General features: G+C 40.1%; 1 protein-coding gene across 1 annotated transcript; it reads right to left on the bottom strand.

Annotated features, from left to right (window-relative positions):
* Positions 1–1313: 1313 nt before the first annotated feature.
* Positions 1314–21637, bottom strand: ankrd52a (ankyrin repeat domain 52a). Its single transcript, XM_084916454.1, has 28 exons — positions 21429–21637; positions 20730–20813; positions 20558–20636; positions 20289–20359; positions 19883–20083; positions 19715–19802; positions 19444–19586; positions 19066–19278; positions 18499–18577; positions 18266–18380; positions 18002–18084; positions 17773–17890; positions 17565–17633; positions 17308–17448; positions 16363–16425; positions 16141–16252; positions 15891–15962; positions 15592–15793; positions 15383–15470; positions 15116–15233; positions 14242–14461; positions 14049–14136; positions 13887–13970; positions 13284–13429; positions 13053–13135; positions 12834–12916; positions 12359–12450; positions 1314–11332 (listed from the first exon to the last, which is right to left on the bottom strand). Exons 1-28 carry the CDS (start codon positions 21453–21455, stop codon positions 11061–11063), a joined length of 3234 nt encoding a protein of 1077 aa, XP_084772580.1. The 5' UTR covers positions 21456–21637; the 3' UTR covers positions 1314–11060.
* Positions 21638–21983: the final 346 nt, after the last annotated feature.

Raw genomic sequence — 21983 nt, forward strand, 5'->3', positions numbered from 1 at the left:
AAAAAAACCTCTTGCAGGACCAGTCCCAGTGAGGGGGATCCATCTGTGATGACCAGTTTGGTGTGAGGATGATGAATCCAGATTTTACGTTTTTGTCTCAATGTTTGGAGGTGGTCAGGAGAGAACTAAACAATGAATGGCTTAATTTATAACCATCAAAATGACCACAAAAAGCAAAGTAAGTTAAAGAATACCTGGACTAACAAACAAAAAAACATACACACAATGGATCACGATCCGTCATGGACTGACCTTCCCAGAGCCTAGACGTCAACAGTGTGGGGGTGACTTTGACAGGGAACAGAACACAAATTAGCCAACATCCAATAGGCATCTCCTTCAAGATGCCTATAGAACTACTCCTGAAGACTACTTAAAGACTAAAATGTGTCTAAGAGAATTCAGGCGTCGTTTAGGAATACCAAATATTGATTTTCAATCTTGTTGGAGTTGTGCAAAATGCCTAATATACCAAATTTCAAGATATGTTTGTGCATGTAACTGAATTGCTGAAACCATTTGCCATTTTCCTAGCAAAGCATAAAGAAACGGATGGTTGCTCATTACTTTTCCACAGCACAGCCACACAAATATGACACGATTCTTTCTCAGCCGTGAAAGAACATAATGTTATATTTAGGACAGAAGGTAAACAGGAAGGGGGAAAAAAATAGGTAGAAATATCCAGACAGAAAATGCACTTTATGCAGAGTGGGTGGATCTGGTTTAGCAGAACCGGGCGCACACTGAAATGAATGACTCAGTCTATAACAGTGTGAGTGCATGCTCCTCCAACACTGACACTGTGTCATTGAACTGCACTGGTACTCTTATAAATCTATGTGAGGAAACTTAGAGCTAGTTACAGCAATATTCACATTACTTTTGCATGCAAGTCAGTCATTTTATTACATTAGTTTCTTATGAAACTAGTGGTTCAATCTCGTATATACTCCAGCAGATCAATATTTTAATGTCGCTTGTTACTGTATTTTGCACAAAACATAAACACTTTAAGAAGTATATAAATTCCTTATGAGTAACACACAAAGGTCAAAGTCCAATACACTCCCATCATACTACTATAAAATGCGAGCTAACAGTGGTGGTGAAAACAGTCAAGTTCTTTGCTTTGTCAGTTCCTCATTTGAGTTGAGAAACCTCAAGCCTCACGTAGATTCTCACATACACACACATTAAAAGGTTTAAAATGTCTTCTCAGCTATACATGTTTTTTTCTTGGGTTCCTAGTTTGAAAGACACTGCAGAAAACACAACACACGAAAAACATAAATAACTCCTGACTCAAGAAATATTTAGCAATAGCACTTTATTGAACACAAACAACCCTAAGCCACAATACTGAATGACAAGACCAATTGGCTGCAGCAAACATTTTATAAAATAGATTCAGGTTTAATGTCACTAAATTGTTTTTTTTTCTTTTCCTTTTAACGTCAGAAAGACAGATGCAGGTTTTTCCAAAACAGTGAATGATCTTTTACATATTTAACATTTCTGTAACAAATTATCATTCACATGTTCACACAAAGGAATAACAAGGCAAAGTGCTTTCAGGATTGCATTGTCGAAAAAAATTAAAATAAAACAAAAACAGAAAAATGAATGGCTTGAGGTTAAAGGTGAGACAGTGGGTGAGAGGGGAGGGGTGGGGGAGTTGGGCTGGTCCTGTTTTAGAGTAGGCATGGGTGAGCTGTTGGGTGGTTGTGAGGGTAGTGGGATGGTGGGGCCTGGTCTGAAAAACCTCAAACCTTTCACCTTTGTCCCGTACCCCTTTGTAGTCAAAACTGGATGTAAAATGTTGGGGCAGTGCGGAAACAAGACGCCTGTGTAGCAGAATTTGGTACAGAGTGGACAGATGGATTCAAAGGCATACGGCTCGAGGGGCTCAAACTCATCCACATTTACAAATACACCTTACTATCATCCCTGTGACAACCTGTGATATCATTACAACTGTAGGGGGGAGAAAAAATAAAAATAAATAAATAAATGGCTGACCCAAAAGGAAGCTGTAAACGTTGAAATATTGTATAGCATAGGGCTAGATAGGGGAAGTATATGTATAAGAGGAAACCAAAGAAATAAATGCTGTTAAAATATAAAGCCAATGGTTATTCATTTTCTTAAAAAGATGATTCCTCTGACCATTCGCCACTGAATGTTAAAGGGGATAGACTATCATCATAATCTGCATCATAACGTTGTCTGGCTTCACATTCCAGTGGTATTTTGTCGTATAAATGCTTCTCATAAATATTTTTTTTTTCCAAACGTCAAATAGACAAGTACACATACAGCACAACCAAGCACACTTTATGTATAACTACCATTGCTTATGATAAATCTGTATTCCCGCACTGTGAATAAACTTTTTTTTTTTTTTTGTAAGTCAGAACAGGTGGAGAGACGAACAATACTCAAGGCTGCAAAACAAGGAGGTAGGAGAAATGCTACTGAAAAAACAGCAAGTGACGCTAACGCAATCGTTCACTTAAACAATTGTGACTCACCAGGCTTCCTGAACCATGCTAGTGCCAACAGCTGCTAGTCCAGTTGGAGTTTGAAGAGCTGTGTTTTAACAAGTGTTTGATGTTAACTTTGAATATTGACTTGGCTATTTAAAAAAAAAACAAAAAAACAATAAAAGTGTATCTGCAGCTTTCTGACAGCTCCTGCATTGACTGGGGTAGCAGCTGTGGTGATGTACTAGTTAAAGAAATCTTAAGAGGCTCATTCATCTTTACACAAAAAAAAGAAGAAGAAAAAAAAATATGTCTGAATCGTGTCTTAACCCTATATTCCCAGACTGGTCATATTTCAAAATTGACTAATTTCAACTTCATTGGTCCTGTTGTCATCACAGGTCTCGAGACCGCGCTGCTGGTGATGGCATTGACTCCTTTACACACAGTAGAATAGTGTATTTGCAGATTTGTAAATGAGGTAATCAGCGTTAGGCTAAATAGGGAACCCTGTCGTTGACACACACGCCCACTTCATTCACCAGCAAAGAGAAAAAAAAAATCTCAATCAGAGGGACAGGACTGTGGAAAATTAAATCAACTTTGGAATGTTGGGTGGACAAGCCAACTTTTTTTTTTTGTTTAACTTTCTATGAAGGTGCACTGTGAAACTCTTTGATTGTAATTCATCACATGACCTGATTCAAAGTCCTTCCACTCATGATAAGAGCTCCTTTGTCATTACCCCATAATAAGCCACTCAAAAAAAAATAACACAAAACAGGCAACCCATTAATCTAGCGTTTCCTTTTTAAAACTCGCAATGACTTAAGGCTGCATCAGCAGCAGATCAACGCCTGCTTTAAGTCCAGTTGTGAGAGGATTGTTAATAGCTCGTGAGTTGCAATGAGGTGGCAACATCTACAGTGAAGCAGACTAAACATAAAAACACGGAGAAACAAATAAGAAAAAAGAAAGAGGGACAACCACTACTAAAATGTCACAGAACATGCAGTATACATCCTTTCCTACAGTAAGCTATTCCTAATAGCACATTCAAGGGGGCTCCTAATGGGCAAATTCTTTGATATGGCTCTGCTTTAGAGTAATCAAGCTTGGTGAGAGACTACTTCTATTGTGGGCTCACAGAAGGAGCATGTCGATAAGGTGCTCCATCAGAAGATTGCTGCCTTGGTTCAACTGCACGAATGCGTTGTGTCATTCAGTTCGACAGTAAACACTGGAAAGTGTTTCGAACATTTGTTTTCCTTCGTGTAAATAAATGTTTCCCCCCAAAGACACATCTTTTGCTGGTGAAAACAAACGGCACTTTCAAGGGGAATGTTTCTCTAAAACCACAATCACAGGACCTCCAAGTAACAAATTCTGAAAACACACAGGCTATACAGTAGATATAAATCTCATGAGTTTCTTAACTGTACAAGCTTTAGGCTACACACTGAAAAGGGAGGGACACGTAAGAACCCTTAATGCTTAACATTGAAAACAAATATAAGGCATTTCATATTTCCATTTATCCGCATACATCGCCGACAGCAGGTCTAAATATGTTTTTTTTGTGTTTTTTTTGAGAAAACATTTCATTCAAGGAGGAAGAAAGGATGCATATACACATCTACACATGCAAATGAACATGTCTATACCGGCTATTAAACCAGAAGTCCAAACTACAATACCATCAAAGTCCATCCATAAGAAAGAAGAAAAAAAAAAAGCTCCTACTCAAATTTATCAACTTGTGCAGGGTCCTTTGTCTGAGCAGGCAGCTGTTAAAGATGTATGTCGATCACAGTTTTAAGAATGGAATATCACACACTCCACAATCAAATGCCACCTCTCTGATCACAAACAAGAGGACCACTTGAAATCCTTCATTTGCTACAGATGAGTGACTTTTGGTGTTAACAAAAAAAGGGCATATTAAATATTTTTCCCAACTGAGGAAGCAATGATAAACAAAAGGTTATTGCACTTTTATCTTCCATTTCAAACGAGGTCAGCTTGAGAGAAGATGATCCATGCCTTAATGTCGAAGTAAAACAAATGTTACGTCACTCCTATAATATGATCACACTGTTATTAACACTGCACACAGCTACTACTGCAACCCTACTTGTAGTCAGTCTAGCCTAAAAATAAAAGACAAAAAAAAAAAAAATCTCCACAATCAAATCGCAACACAGTCACAACAAACAGTTTACCTATGTCTGATGTTGAATTCAGGTACCGCATCGTTTCACAATCTGCACTGTGAAGTTACTAACCGTCAACGAATACCCAAGAGTTGAGAAGAACAATCAGAAGAAAGCTCTGAAATTCCAGGCAATGGTCTTTCTACAGTTAATGTGTTACTGACAATCAAACCTCATGTTTCCTGCACTAGAGAGTTAGATGTTTTTCCTCACTTCTTTGCCTCAATTTGGTCTATAGGCTCCTTCGCTTCTTATTGTTGAGAGCCAGCTGAGCCCCGAGGTGCCTTCTTTGGATTTGTGCTTTCGTACTATTGATCCTCATCCATCTGATGTTTGATGTGCCCTAAATCGCATCAGTACTGTGCAAGTTATTCAGCCTCCCGAAGGGAGCAAATAGTGAAATCCAGACTAAAACTGTAGGAGTTCTTTAGAGTGTTTTGTTTGTTTTCGTCGTTTTAACTTGGATCACACTAGATTGAAGTAATAATGCTCAGTGGGAGTATGAGCCCATCTACTGTAGTCATGTATGTTCAGTGTAATTTCTCTTTCCCAATATAAGGCTTCTGGGAAATACAAATGGAAGACCGTACCTTTCGGTAGTAACAAATAAAAGGCACCATGCCAACACTGTGTTCGATATTACACAGGTCTTATTGGTGGGGGAAATTAATGACCAAGTGTTCAGGCAGGGAAGGCGGTCAAACGAGCATTAGTCATAATGTAAAACTTGTATTGTTCTGACTTACAGAGGTAAAGTTTTATAGCTACCTTCATTTCCCACCTTAACTTAGACTCTACCCTTCGCTCCACATGACTTGCGTCAGATAACAGAGTCATTGGTTGATCGTAATGAAGAGAAACATGTCGCAACAGGGTTAACTAAGCTTTTCAGTTCAGTTTTCAATTCAAAAAGGAAAAAAAAGAAGAATAAAAGGGCTTGTGCATGTTTAGGTTCGACATGCATATGTTGAAAAGTCACTCACACTACACGAGAAATCTTCACAACTGGCATCAGGAAGGGGAAAAAAAAAAAAAAAAAAAAAAAAAAAGAAGAAGAACGCCCCCCCCCAAAAAAAAAATCACAGAGGATCAATGTCAGCATTGTCACACAAGAGATCACTGATGAGGTAAAACTGCAGGTCCAATAAAAAGTACAAAGTGCAGTTGGCTGCCCCTTCGTAAGGTAGGAAACATGAGACATCTACTGACACTAATCAAACACTTCCGCGTAGATACATCTGATTTAGGCTGGTTTAAGCAGAATTACACAACTCACAACGAAATGGATCGAAAGATCTGAACTCTTTGTTAGCATAGCTGTACAAGCAAGAATTTCTTTTCTGTCTGAATATTTCTGAGGTACACCACTGCTCTCCCCCCACCCCCCACCCCGGTCGTTTGGCTCTAGATATTACATAAGCCAAAGTTGATTGTTTACGAGTGAACTCTGAATTCATTCACAGTGGAAAATATGGCGAGATCCCAACCACTCCAAGCAATCTCTGCACCATGGCAACCTTGAGCTATGTGCTACCTCAATTTATTTGTGTGCTTCTTGACACCCAGAGATTTTTGTAAGACCAAACAAAAGAAGGAAGAAAAAAAAAAGCCAATTTTCTTTTTCAGCAATCCAACCTAGCAGCATAACTCTGAAGGTGACACAACTAAACAGGTACTGCCAGGTATCATTTTCTTTTATAGCTTTTAAGGCAAAAGGCTCAACAGTGGATCAGAGGGTTGAATTGAAATTTGCAATTTACTTCAAGTAAGAACCAAGACATCCATTGAGGCAAATCAATTCTATTCTGTATATATACCATGCAGTTTTGGACATCAAAAATTGTTTTTTTTTCTCCTTGTAACACACTTTACAAACCACCTTATTTACCACAAAACCTAGGGACTGCTTTGCCAATACCAAAGGGACTAAGTATATTCTTCAAAAAATGTCCAATTATAAAATAGACTTCTAGCAACACCAAATTTTTTTTTTTTTAAACAGAATACTTGGTTTCAAGTATGAATATCCCATGCAAATATTTATAGCTTTTCTTTTGACTAATATAACTGGTGAAAAGCATGCAGCTCCAAACACAAAATTTATAATACTCCTGCCTATGTCTGAATATGTTACTGACTGAGTAAATGTGATTAATGTCTAAAGGCAAATCAAGGTTTCTATGGCACTAAATGGGTGTAGCTTAGGTGCATTTTTTTGTCAAATATAGGCTATTTAACGTGTGATCGTATCTACTGTAGACCTTCTTGTCCCTCTTGTTTTACTGTACTGTAAGGCAATCTCAATGGAATGGATGAATATGAATGTTGAATTCATCTGAACTCCTGTCCTCCGTTTACCTTGTAGGCTACACTCCACACAATATGTATAGAGAAAGAAAAGTGATATTTCACAACAGTAAGCCTATACACCAATGATAATGCCAAAAGAAATATCCAGACTTTCGATGCAGGAAGACTACTACACACACAGTATAATATGCAGAGAATCATTTTACTACATGCTACCTGTATAATCATATCTATGCAAGACAAATGAAGAGCAACAGTTTAAAGTCGGGAGAAAGCAATTTGTCCTGCTCTAAACTGACCCTACATTCATTTCAGTCAGAAAATTCATGGCTCAGATTTGATGGTCAGACTGTAAACTGCTTGAATGCATAAATCCATTGCTGCTTTACTAAGAGGGGTTTCCCCCCTTAACACATTTTGGCAATCAGGCCTTTTTTTTGTGACCAAAGATTATGACATCTAACCCGCATTTAAATCTTCCATTGGCATTTATGCTTTGATTTACTAAACTGGCCTAAATGGATGGCAGTGCAATATTTGTGCTGCACACTATTACACACGCACGTGCGCTATTGCTACAAGTGGACCTTTCATTGCTTTCCGTTTCTGACTCCAGATATATTGTATATGCTCCATTTGTTTAATTGTTGCTATATCAAAATCGTGATCTAGCTCCGTGCACAATCATTCAGTTATTACTGGTACACACAAATAATAATAATAATAATAATGAAAAAAAAGCATGTATACGAACACTGTAATAAAACAAAAGGATTCAGTTACGACTTGTATAGTTGCAAGGGGCAATGGCTCCATTTACTGGTCAGATATGGACATCACAAGAGGCAAGCAAAAAAAATTAAAAAAGGACACCCCTGCCTGGACAGGCTGGCCTGACAGCACCTACTGATGGCAGAAAGAGTATGTAGTTTTTGAGGAGCCTGCCTGAGGTGTTTAAAAATCATTGGACTGACTTTAAGTGACTTAGACCAGAGTCTATCGTCAGCAGTAGGCTGGGTAATGTAACCATATCACGCTGCTGGGCCATGCACCCAGAAACCGATAACTCAAGTCAGCGGGCAGTGGACACTGTCCCCAAAAATACACCTGTTTTTTTTTTTTTTTCCCCTTTCTTTTTTTCCTATTTTAAATAATGCATTGTTGGAGTACAATTTCACTGCAGCCTTTGCTTGTCTTTTTACAACCCTTCTTTCCTGTTTTCAGCAGCATTACACATGCATGTAAACATAAGTACATACATTACATCTGCTCTATTTTGCACACTTAGAACCTGAATGTACTAAAGTGCGTGCTTGACTATCTAATTAAGTGCTGTGGGATTGGGGTTAAAAGGGAATTAAATTATGGAACATCCCATCAAGAAGAAAAAGTGTAGACATAATAATCCTGCAGAGATCTGATTGGATTAATAAATTCTGCCTGTTGTTTCAGCACAGATCCTGAGATTACAACAAAGTATGTACCTATCCCCAGTAATATTATATTGGTTCTCGAGAAAACTATAAACTAATCAAGAGAACGAAGGCTGGGGTTCACCAATTAGTTTCGCTTCATTTCAGTCAGTTATAGAGGTTGTATTAAATGCAAACTATGAATCATTAACTCATAGAAATCACTGCCCTAACGTGTACTATTGTCAGTTTTAGAAAACCAAGTTAAATACAATTATGCGAAAGTGTTTTTGTAAGATGTATTTAACAACATAGCCTAGCCTAGGTCCTCATCTCTCATCCAGTCAACTAACGTGTGCAATTGTGCCACTTCATTACCTGTGGATATGAAGTTATCGCGCCAATGAAAACAATCTGACTCAGTGTAATTTAACCACCAGCCGATGGTTTTTAAAAATAAAAACAACAACAAAATAGCATAGGTATAACATCTAAAAGTCACAAACAGCTCTAGTGGTCCGATACAATCATCTTTAGTATGCTTAGTACCAGAAAATGGGATGAAGAGACAAAAAAATGAACACAAAAAAAGCACATATTTGGATTTCTGCTATTCCTGAAATCTAAATAACAGGTATTGGCCTAAGCAAAGATCCCTCTCTTTTTCCTCTTAGCCCTATTTGATTCTATTAGGGATTTCAAACTCCCTGGTCTTTGATAATGCCGGGACACAAAGATAAGCCGGGCAGTTTTATTCCCACTAGATACTGCGGTTTAATGCTGTTCCAATCAAATTGGTGGAGACATAATTGGTCTCAGGGCTCGTCATTCTCTGCCATTAAGCAATCCAACTGAAATGATGTGTTACGTACGGAAGGCATGGGTCAAAAAGGCATTTCATGAGATGCCATAAAGGCAATCCAGTGCATTTGTGTTGACACTGACAGTAAAATGCCCGGCACACAGAGCCATTCGTTTAGTCTTTAGGTTATTTTTCCATGAAATATTAAAAAAAACCCAAAAAACTAACCCCCGAGAAAAAAAGAAAAAGAAAAATCAAAACACATTCCAGGGAAACAAAAGCCCTTGTGACAGTGATTGTCTATTCAATAACGCCAAACAAAAGAAGGCCAAAAGAAAATATTGCTTGAAAACTGCCCAATAAAAATAGCAGACAATACTCCTTAATCTGTTCTAATTGATCAGCATTCACCGGTTGACATATAAGCTATTAGATGCTTAAGACTAGTTCATCAGCTCCGAGAAATACTCCTTTAGAGAGAGCTTGTTAAAACCGCAATGCTGATGGCCGGTTCAACTTCAGAAACACAAAGAGCAAAAACATCATTAGTGCCAAAACCCAAAATTGATCACTCTTTTCAACAATCAGGCCATTCAGATTCTAAAATCTTTTCCTTAAAAACACTGTTAAAGAGATGGGAAATAAATTGAAATGGCTTGTTCACTTATGTGCTCAGATATATGATGCTTTGATGAGGTGTTGTTGGCAGATATTACTAGTAAAGCCTTCATCTAGAATAAACAAGGCCTCAGTCAGTCACTATCCTACAGTAGTTCTCTAGTCCTACAAAAAGAGAACATTAGGCCTACGGACCCTGGGTGAAGATGAAGCAGCTGCTAAACGAGTTGACGAGGTATATCGAGATCTATTGTCTTTCTCTATACAGTACAGTTCATCTCAAATAAATAATTTATAGCCATAGTAGTGTTGATCAACTTTGGTCATAACTTATATGCTTAGAAACATTCTAGCTTAACAAACACTTATTTAGCATCTTTAAAAAAAAGGAAGTCAGCATTAAGAACAGATCGATGTTACGATGCTGACCCAAGCATGGCTCTCCTTTGGAAGGAGAGCATGCCAATGTATTCAGCAGCATTACCAAATTATCTTAAAATGCCAAACAATTCTAGGCCGTACATTTAAAGTACACTATGGAATTAACATCTTTGTGACCCTTTTCCAAATTTGCAGATTGTACTGTAGTACACAAGCATTGCACTCTGAAGCTAAATTTAGATTTTTCCCTTGTGTGGTTCCTTCATAAAAATCTAGGCTAACGGACAATTTAAAAACAAAATTAAAAAGAAAAAAAAAGAAAGTAATTACCATAAAAAACAAAGAAACTCTTTGATCATTAATTTGGGAAGGCTGTATGTTCCTCTACAAGGTCACTGCAACTGATTTAACATGATATGACTTTCTTTATAGTGAGTGATATGAAGCGAAATACAGTCGAGGATACAGACATGCTCTTAAATGTTGGTTATATAACTATGTCAACATGATTTTAAAGGGTTAAATGATTTAGAGATGGCCAGATTGCTAGTGTTTATTTTGAATGCCACACTTTATCTGAGTGACCTTGTAGAGCAATGTGCCTCTACATATTAAGCACTATTAGGAGATGGAGGAATGGGATCTAATTGCATATTAGGTTTGACTGCACCTCAAGAGAAGACCAAACACTCACGCACACACAGACACACAAACACATACATACACAGAAAACAGACATGTGGGTGGGTGCTCTCCTGGTCCTCTGGGCCATTTTAAAGGGAGTCGCCCCCTGGTGGTGATGATGGTGATAGCAGCTGACTGAGAGGGCCGTGTGGCCTCACTCAGACAGACACCCGTCGAGGCCAACTGGTGCACCGTGACGGTCTTTGACGTAGCCGTTGTGGAGGCCGTTGCTGGGCAGCGGGGCGCAGGCGGCAGTGATGCCGCAGTGCTTCAACAAGTTGAGACCCGGGGAGGGGGAGACTGTAGGAGAGGAGCAGGAGCAGGAGGAAGGGTCCCGCTGGGGGAAAGGCTTCATGGTAGAGAGGATCAGAGCCAGGCAGTCAGCCACGTCCTTGTTGGGAGCACAGGCCAGAGCTGGGGTGTGTCCTGTTCCACATCAAAATGCACATTAGAGCATCATGTGTCAGAGATGTTCTAATCAATATTGGAACTACCAATAATTAACTAATGAAACATTATTTAAAAAATTAAAAAGTAACTCAGTGGTACAATTTCAGAGAAATACTACACTTTCTCTTGGCTCTAAGAGCATTTCAGAGTCTTAATTCTAATTGCTTAGTTTGCCTCAGCTCCCCCTCTTAAAGCTCTTATTACTGACTCACTTCCAGCACATGGTTTGTTGTCCACAGGCATCGGTAAACCACTTTAATATTGAGTATAGCTCAACTTCTGAACACTCGCCTCACACATTGTTGCTTCCATCTCAGCGGCCAATCAAAATCAAGGGGTGGGACTTGCATCAACATTGTCTACAATGATCCTGTCTGTCACTGTCATCCAGCACTGAAGAAGGAAGCTTTTGTAACTAAGCAACAATAAGCACTTCAGAAAAAACCCTCTACAAATTAGATCACAGGCACACCCAGTGCAAAAGCAGCTGCCTTTGGACAATGACCCTCAGAGCACTGAAAGGCCACTGCTCACTACCTGCACAGCCACATGTATGCAAAGTCTGTGTTAGTTAGTGAACACAATGAAATGTTTTACATCTGAAGGAAGAGACATTTTGCACATTAGGTTATTAAGGTAATAGATCTTTTTCTTTCACCGCTGGCTACCTGCACATAAAGGGCCAAAATCCAATAAGTAATGGCTTTAATATCATTCCACTGCCTGCATATTTAACCCATGTGCCATTAATAAAGATCACAAGTTTCAGTAATAATATAGAGCTAAAAACAAAAAGAACACTTGGATATAATGGTAGCAGTATTTGGTGGCCAATGCATGTTTGTTTACCAGACCTATTAAAATCTGCTTTCAACATTACTTCCCTCAAACAGTAACAAGATTAACAAAATAAATGAACTGATTAAAAATGGACTGCCTTTTGTGTTCTTATCTATAGAAAAACGAAACAAACTGAAAAATCTCAATTTCGGTGTTGCTCACCTTCCTCATCCACAGCCAGCACCGTGGCTCCTCTACTCAGCAGTGCCTGCACCACCGTAGCCAGGCCATTGCGTGCTGCAAGATGGAGGGGCCTGTGGACAAACAAGGTAGTGTGTGGGAAAATAAATAAATAAATAAATACATGCAAGTCATGATATTCAATAAAAGATCCAACCTAAATCCAATGCTCAGATGTAGATCCTAGTGATAGTAATTAAATTCCTGTACATCTGTTACTGCAACATGGCAAAATATCTTCTTAACAATACAGGGGATAAATTCTACAAATTAATTAATCTAATTTAAGTAGATTCCTGCATGAAAAATGTAATATATTAACACTTTACAGTTGAAAGGGAGAAAAAAAAAATCACGCTAGAAAAAACATGGACTGTGCAGCATGTTGTGGGTGTCAGTCTAATTCCACATATACAAAAAAATCTATTGTTGGTTTAAAATGTTGCCAAGTTCTCACATTTGCAGAGCACTGTTGGTGGCATTTATCAGAGTGGGACTGTGGATCTCGCCCAAAATCAGCAGGGCGCACATCTCATGAGCCTGAGGAATAAAACAAATGACCATAAAAAAGTAAAAAATAAAATAATAATAATAATAATAATAATAAAATGTCAACAGAAAGATATTCCTTAGAGAATCCTGTGATTTGAGGATCTTGTGAAAAACTAATGTGTACCTTGCTGCAGGCCAAGTGCAGGGCAGTGTTCCTATTCTCGTCCAGCAGTGTCAGGTCAGCCTTGGCCCGGTGAAGGAGGATGGCTGGACAACACCAAGACACAAAATTTGTTTATTCTTTTTTTGTTGCACTAATTTGCCCTTTTTTTTTTTTTTTTTTTATTGTTATAGAAATGTTTCACATTCTGCAACAAAAACTAAATCCCACGTAAGTAACAGTTGTAGTACTTACCCACGGTGCCGCTGTGTCCCTTGTCAGCTGCTACCATCAGAGCAGAGCGTCCACTTTTGTCCACTGCATTGATGTCTGCTCCATGACGAAGCACAAGCTGAAGTCCTGCGACATCCTCAGCAAATGCAGCAGCATGCAGTGGGGTCCTATAGAGACAGGAAACAAAACAAACAAAAAAAAACCAAACTGTTAAATGTCTGTGCTGACGAGCCAACTTTCCTGTCAAGCTCTTTGCGGTCAAACAGGACCAGGCTGCTGTACGTCTTTTTAAAATGTCTTTTATGCCCCCTTTATTAAAGATCTGTTTTGGATATTCCACCAAGATCTCCCAGTCGAGAATGTGGGAAAATGTTTGCCCATTTATAAACTATGTAACATTTAACTCCACATCCCATCCCTATATTTTTTGTTTATAGCCAAAATCACACCAAATCACAACAACAGTTGCCTCAAGGTGCTTTGTACTGTAAGGTAACCCTACAGTAATACAAAAAAGAAAGCAGGAAACCCCAACAATAACCACAATTTGGTAACCACCAAATTCTAAATTGAACAAATGTATTCCTAAAAACCTGACCTGTACTTTTCATTCTGCAGCCTCACCTTCCTTTGGCATCTCTGGTGTTAATCATGTGGACCCCAGAGGTTTCCAGCAGTCTTTCTGCAGCACCGCAGTGGCCATTCATCCTATCAGCAAGAAAACCATGTTAATGAAAAGTTAATGTTATCTAAAGGTAATTAGTTTTTCCAGACCAAGATACTCACAGAGCACAGTGCAGGGGGGTGAAAGGGTTTCCCTCTTCATGGATAAATGTTTTATATTCAAGTAAAACCTCCAAACAGTCTTCATGCCCTGAGAACAAACACACAAACACACATTTACCATTAGAGACAACAGATGTGACAGTGATTATGTGTAACATTAATGTTTGGGGATTAGGCATTAAACTGAGCAAACCTTTGTAAGCAGCCCAGTGTAATGGGGTGTATTGTTTGTTGTCCAGCAATTTATCTTGTGGGTCTGTTTCCATGGCGGCCTGCACCAGACTGGCCAGGATCTTTGTGTGGCCTCTGGATGCAGCGTAGTGCAGCGGTGTCCTACCCTTGGTGTCCCGACATAAAGCAGAAGCTTTGTGCTCCAGCAGGGCTGTCACACACTCATCATGACCCAACACAGCCTGTGCAACGAAAAACAATGGGGAATGAGCTAAACTTCACTGTCAAAAACTGAATTCAGAATATTACTTTTTTTTTTCCCCCTTTACATTTTACTTCCAAGGAGCCAGACTTTTTCTAAAGTGGTCTTGAACGATAGTTCTCCAGGCTTTCCAAAGGTCTTTCAAAGTTTTGTTTGGATACTGGCTGCTTTTTCCATTCATTTTTAGTTCAGTGCTTGTACGTGACCAAGTTTTGTTTTTTCTTTAACAAAAAAAAAAAAAATGCCAAAGACAACACAATCTAACATGCATTTGGGTATTTTTGCAGCAACACGCATTTGCATAAGACTAACAGGTGAAAACTTTGTGCATCTGACCAGTGTCCAGTTTATAAAACATTTGATGACAATTTTACAACTGGAAGAAAAAAAGAAAAAAAAATAGGGAGAAAATCCTGGCATTGTCATTGTCATTAGAATTTTCAAACAGGGGCACCTGTTAAAAACGAGCTTTACAGTTACAATGTTGTTTTTGTTTTTTAATACCAACTTCCAAGTTTAATGGCAACATTTAAATTACTATATTTCAAGCAGAGATGGCATTTAGGAGTATTCCAGCTTTCTCTCACAGTCCAAAGACATGCATGCTAGGTTAACTGTTGTTTCTTTGACCTACCCCTCTGTGCAACGCTGTGCTGCCTCTCTTGTCCTTGGCATCTGGCAAGGCACCCTTCTCTAGCAGGAAGTGGACACAGTCAGTGTGTCCTCCGAGAACAGCTAGCATCAGAGGGGTCCTGGATGGGGACAAAAGCAACAAAAAATACACTTTAGCACTGGATGTTCACTCGTCAAGTTAGCTTTAAGCATTAAAGTTTTTTGAAGCTGAATGAAAACATAAATAAAAATAAACTAAAAATAAAAATAAATAAATAAAACAACTCACTGGCCAAATTTGTCTGCCATATTAGTGAGATCTCCCTCCTCCCCATAATCAATCATCATGCGCAGGCAGTCAGAGTGTCCATTCACAGCTGGAATGTAATAAGATACAAAAGAACAATTACAAGGGAAAAACAAAAACAAAACACAAAATCGACTTGTGGGAAAGAATCACAAACATTGCTGTATCAAGAAATCTTCCAGCTCAGATACCTGAAACATGAATTGGAGTCCACATGAGGCGGTTGTCATTGAGGAGACAGGAAGCCCCCTGGGCCAATAGCACCTCCACACAGCGTGCGTAGCCTTTCTGTGCAGCCAAGTAGAGTACAGAACGGCCTGCAGCGTCCTGCATGTCCACATATGCTGCTGTCTCTGTGAGCACACGCAAAGCCTGCCAGTGGCCCTTATCAGCCTGAGCGAGCAGAGGAAGGTAGTCACAATTTTGCATTTAGTTATGATTATGAAGCTGAAGACGAGCAGAAGTGACTGCAAGTGAGTGCAACACTTACAGCAAGATGCAGTGGACTGACTGGAATGCTGCTCTCTATGTCTCCTAGTGCATTAAAGGACATCTCCAAGAGCTGAAAGCAAGGCAGAAGAATTGATGTTGTGTAATTTAGGAAAGAAACTAGTAAAAGAAAATGTTACATAAATTGTCATTAGCCTCATGAACTAATCCCCAACCTGATGCGAAACGTGTGAGATGACTGATTAATCTATGGGCCAAGTTATTTGGTGAGTTCAAAACAGGAAACTCACCAGCTCCAGATTCTGTTTGTTGCCATGGTAAGCTGCATAGTGAACAGCACTGTAACCCTTTGAATTCACCATTGATGGATCAGCACCATTGTCCAAAAGATGCTCCAAGCAGCTGTTATCAGAAGAAGAAGAAAAAAAAAAAGACATAAAGAAGACATGTAATTTGCCTACAATTAACCGGTTATGGTCAGGTGATGAAAAGACAAAAAAAACAGAACTTACAAGTATGACTCCTTTGCCTCGTCCTCATCATTCTGATGGCTCCCAGAAAAATGACGATCAACTCTGAAACAAACAAGAAATGCTTCCATTTAGTCAAACTTTCCTAAATTATGCTGTGACGTGGTTAAAACTTAACTTCTCAAACTTGATGGTTCATATGGGTCATATATAGAGTCGTATTTGTCTGTATAGGCTGGCGAGAACAGTTTATCCGATACAGAGGAAAATGTAGTGTCTGCTGTGAGTAGTGCTCAGACCTTAACATGGAGAAACAAAATAATTCTTCCACAAACACATGGCACAAAATACCAGATCCACCTCAACAAGTGTACACCTGCATTTAAAGGGTGCAGGACCGTGAAGACAGCTGGTTTGAAAGAGGAGTAAACGAGGGACCACATCCACTGTGAACAACCATCGTTTAGAGGTGGTGGATTATGACACCACTTATCAGCCACTGATGATACAGTTTTGAGATGCCTTCCCAGGCATTTCAACCCCATCTCACACCTTGCATCAAAATGTGAGCTGCTGTTTTAGAGCACCCAAATACCTAAAACAGCCATCACGTGTTTGAGAACTGAAGAAGCTTCTTGGACTGTACTCCTTGAACACTAAAGTGGCTCTCACATGAGATGACAGTGCCAGCAGTAGCCTACAGCTCATTTAAGTTTTAGACCCCTGCTTTTGAATGAGAGGAAAAACGTCTTCACAAACAAAAAGACATCCAGCTGTTTTCTTTTCAGGCATTCAAGACTACAGTCGCATTTGCTCCCCAGCTGCAAATGAATTTCAAAATAACGTATCTATATTACAGGTTTTTAAAATCAGCCAGCCATTTTTCTAAAATAACAGTTGACTTTTTGACTTGGGCTGAATTTGGTAGCTTGTGTTGACTCTGTCTTTTCAAACAGAAAACAGAGAGGAGATTAACAAGTGTCTAACCTGCTGAAGGCTTGAGAGGCAGCAGAATAGTGCAGGGGAGTACAGCCTGTCTGGTCAGGCTCATTGACCTCAGCGCCAGCGCTCACCAGGGTCACAGTGCACTGGTACCTCCCATTAGCAGCCGCATAGTGCAACGGTGTCCTGCAGACAGAAAAAAGTCCTCACTTTGAATTCTAACCTGTGTTGAGTATGCAGGACATGATACTCAGATGCTGTTTAAAACCAGATGACACCTAAACAAGATGAGCGGGACTCACCTTCCCATTATGTCCCTCTTATTCAAGTCGGTACCGCTACTTAAAAGCAAGTTCAGACATTCAACATTTCTGGAAAAAAACAAACAAACAAACAAAAAAAAAAGATCATGAGAATAAATGAAATGGAAGTAAACAATTTAATGTAATGCATGTGCAACATTTCTGCTCATTTTAATATTTTAGTGTTAAACCAGATTCTGCATCTCACCCTCCAGAGGCAGCAGCGTGTAGACAGGTCCTCCCAAAGTTGTCAGGGGTGTTTATGTCAAACCCAGCTGATAGTACATGCTCTTTACTCATAGATGAAACTATACTATACAGCTGACCTGTGGGGCAATGAGCAAACAGCTGGAGGTAACAACTATCTCAAAGTAATACACAGACACAGATGGTAAGGGATTAGGGTAAAGAAGAGTGCACACATTTATTAAACACACCTGAGGAGAGTAACTTGCGACAACAGTCTGAAAACCCGTACAGCACAGCTAAGTGCAAGGGGAACATTCCATGGATCCCACGTCTGCAAAGAAGAAACAAAACAGTCGATTGTACAAATGCATCTACTTACAACCAAGCGTCTTACATCGTGAAGCATAAACTTTAATGCACCCTCATATTGGGCTATGCTTTAAACCATTTCTATAACCTCACAGTAAGATTACATTACTACATCAGCAACACCACTTAAAGTTGTCTGATACCTGGCCGTGTCTGCTCCGTTGGTCATCAGAGTGCTGATCAGCAGTTCATGGCCGTACTTAGCAGCAACGTGGAGAGGAGTATTGCCATACTTATCCACACAATCAATTTCCCCACCTGACGGAAATCAGAGTACAGGGAGTAAATCAAAGACCCATTAACAGAAGAGAAAGAGACAGTGACATGATCTTATAATAAAATAAAAATAAATATGAGACAGGACACTCTGTGTTACCATTTTGGATGAGGATCTGAGAGCGTGTAAAGCGTCCGTGAATGGCTGCCATGTGCAGGGGGCTCTTCCCTTCTTTGCTCTGCAGGGGGTAACAAACACATTTCAGGGTAGATCTTATGCATGGGGGGCATTTTTGCCTTTTTAGATAGTGGAGCAGTGAAGATAGACAGAAAAGTAGAGAGCAAGAGAGAAAGAGGGAAGACAGCCCAGACTTAAACCAGGGCCGGTGCACTCTGGCACTGGGATAAAGGCACCTATAGATTTTTGTTTGATAATTTTCTTTAACAAAAATGTGCAGTAATATTCTTATTAAGGCACTGTAAACTAGAAACTGAGAAATCATAAATGGTAAATGAAACCTTAGGACCTGGATTTCGTTTGGTTCTTTTTTTTCTTAATATTTGTATATGTTGTCAGAACGGCCAAAGGATCGAATAACCTGATCAACCCATCTACAACTCTGGCTCTTGCAAAGCTTGCAAAGCTGCCCTAAATAAAAATGTGGAGTTTCACTACTTTCAGAAGTAGTGAAATAAAGTAAATAAGAAGAAGAACCAAAACAGCTACCTGCTGGTTGACATCTGCCCCATTGTTGACCAGCAACTCCAGACAGAGGGCACCGTTGGTGGAGACGGCAGCCAGGTGCAGAGGGGTGTAGCCACACTTGTTGGGTTGGTTAACATTAGCTCCATGGTTCACCAGCTCTGTAGCCACAGCTTCTTGCCCCATGTAGCAAGCCACATGAAGCGCAGTGTTTCCAAAGCCATTGGGCTCATCAATCTGACAATAAAACACAGAACAAAACGACATCAGAATGTGCCAAAAGCCTGAAAAATAAATAGTGCGCCCTGAGCTGCTCTCAGACGCTCACAATTTATAAACCAGACATGAGGGAAGACTACTTTGGCTTTTCTGAAGGTAAATATTTCTTGCATAGTTACTCACATCTGCCCCCATCCTAAGCAGGTACTTTACAATTTCAATGTGACCACTTGCAGCAGCAGCATGGAGAGGTGTGTAGCCCTGTTTGTCCTTGCAGCTCTTGTCAGCACTGCGTGACACCAGTAACTTCACAACCTCTAGATGCCCTGTGGATAATACAAGAAAGACACAATTCATTACAAGTTCTACTTATTTCAACAGATTAAAAGCCCAGGCCGGCACTTGTCATCACTCCTGTAAGTGCTATTTGGCAAGAAAAGTAAAACTTGCTTACCCAGGTAAGCAGCACAGTGGATAGGCTGTCTCTCCTTCTTATCGATGGCACTCAGGTTGGACCCTTTGTTCAGCAGCAGCTTAACCATCTGCAAGACAAATTGAAGGAACTTTATTGCAAAGAGAACACTATGTCCTTCAAAAACAAAGCAAATCACTTAAGCCTCACCTCCTGGAAACCACTCTGCGCCGCATGGTGCAGGGCAGTCCTGCCACTGCGATCTGCCATGTTCACGTTGCTCAGCTGGGTCAGCAGGGCCTCTGCGCAGCGCGAGGCACGGTTGGCAGCAGCCACATGCAGAGGCGTCTGCCAGAACTTGTCACGTGCATTTGCGTCAGCTCCGCGCCTCAGCAGCAGACCCACTGCCCTCTGGGAAGAGGGAAGCAATCACCACAGCTTAAGGTGTATATCACATCTGCAGCTTCCCACATTTAATTTAGTGCAGTTCTTAAGTGTGTAAGTCTAAATAAGAATTATAATCTCTGTAAATTAATACATAAAAGACTTTGATGATGAGGGCATCTGACTGGGAAATCATCAGTCTTAAATGAAAAAAAGGAAATACATTGCGTACGTCATTCCTGGAAGCAGCTGCCCTGTGCAAGGGGGTCAACCATATATGGTCTTTAGCATTTACACTGGCACCTGTGATACAGAAACAGAAACACTATTACATACTATATTACATAGTAGATTTTAATTATTTTTCAGGTGATACAGAGGTAGAGTGAACCAAGAATGAGCAAGCTTATTTTTGTGGAACAATGATCAGGTGTTGGGATTACTTCGCTAACAGAGGTGGCCAATACTTAATGCACAGATAGATGGACGCAATTCAGTCACCTGATTCAATGAGGAGGTCCATTATATGGACGTCTCCCACACAGGCAGCAGCATGAAGTGGCGTACGACGCTCTTGGTCCTGATATGCGGGGGGGGGGAAAAAATAAAAGGTATTTTTTTGGGGGTAACGTCCTTCAAAATCATGATCATGGTAACTGAATCTGCTTCATACCAGTGCATTGACATCCTCCTTTTTGTGCAATAATAGTTGAACTTCTTCAGCATTGCGACTGAAGATGGCCTGGACCAGAGGAGGCTGCAATACAGGAACATCAGTCAAATTACCGCAAAAAATAACGTTGCAAAAAATTACGTGCAGCCGGAGCGCTGACTCTTATACGACCATCACACATCATCTACGTCTCATCTGAGGAGGTTAAACCATCGTTAAAGCCGTCAACTGCGCAGTGGAGAGGTTAAATGTACTCCCGTAACATTAAATGTTTCACTGAATACTTTTACTGTGTGTAACTGAATGGGTTTCTTGTTTGCTTCCAGCAGATACACCAAGCCTTTGGCTGAGGCCTATAGGCCATTTTTACTTACGTCAGCTAGCCAAATGGCTTCTGTTAGCTAATTCTGCAACAGAGCTGGCCCTGACCCAGACCAGGGCCTAAACTACACCATCAAAAAAATAAAACAAAAAAACCCCTCACAGATTAACATTTAAAAGACGAACATTGCTAATCTTTTCAAATAATACCATTACCATGCGAATATCCGCCTAAATATGCATGCACCCGCCGCGAGCTAATAATGAAAGCAAGCCGTTCGGCGGAGAAGACGTAGTATGTTGCGCACAAGAGCAGAGTCTCTCCCAGCAAATAGACTGCGCCACAGCACAAATACGGAGCGCTTTCTTTCAGCGTACCTGGTCTGCAATATTGAGTACTCCCATCTCCCAAACTCAGCCAGGACGGAGCTCCTTCATGAGGATAAAACTTCGAGGTATATTGTGGTGCGCTACTGTGTTCTCTTCTTAGACTACACCCATAGCTGATTGCAAACAGAAATACGGTCTCGGTCTGTCACTGTTGTTGTCTGTATCCAGTGTCTGGTCTGCTGATACTGGCTACGACTGTGCGGGTCCGCCTACAGGCGTGGCGGTCTGTTTTCGTCTCCTCGGGTGAAATGGCGACACCGTGCGGCAAGAGAACGGTAAAACAGCCAATATTCACCCGGCGGTGTGACGTCTGTGGCATGGAAACTTGATTCTGCCACCGAAAAAAATTTTTTTAAACTTGGAACCTACAAGTTAAAATTTCGGTTAACTTACTCAGTAAGTCGAAATTTCGACTTAGCTCTGCCTGACAAAAGAAAAATAAAATCCAACCACTGAAAAACAAAAACGTTCCACTAATTTCAGGTTATTTCAAACTTTCGACTTAAGAACTCAAAATTTAAAGTAAATTTCTTAATTGTGAGT

Source organism: Perissodus microlepis, chromosome 20 (genome assembly GCF_051167445.1).
Source record: "Perissodus microlepis isolate ML-2025 ecotype Zambia chromosome 20, ASM5116744v1, whole genome shotgun sequence".
Lineage (NCBI taxonomy): Eukaryota > Metazoa > Chordata > Actinopteri > Cichliformes > Cichlidae > Perissodus > Perissodus microlepis.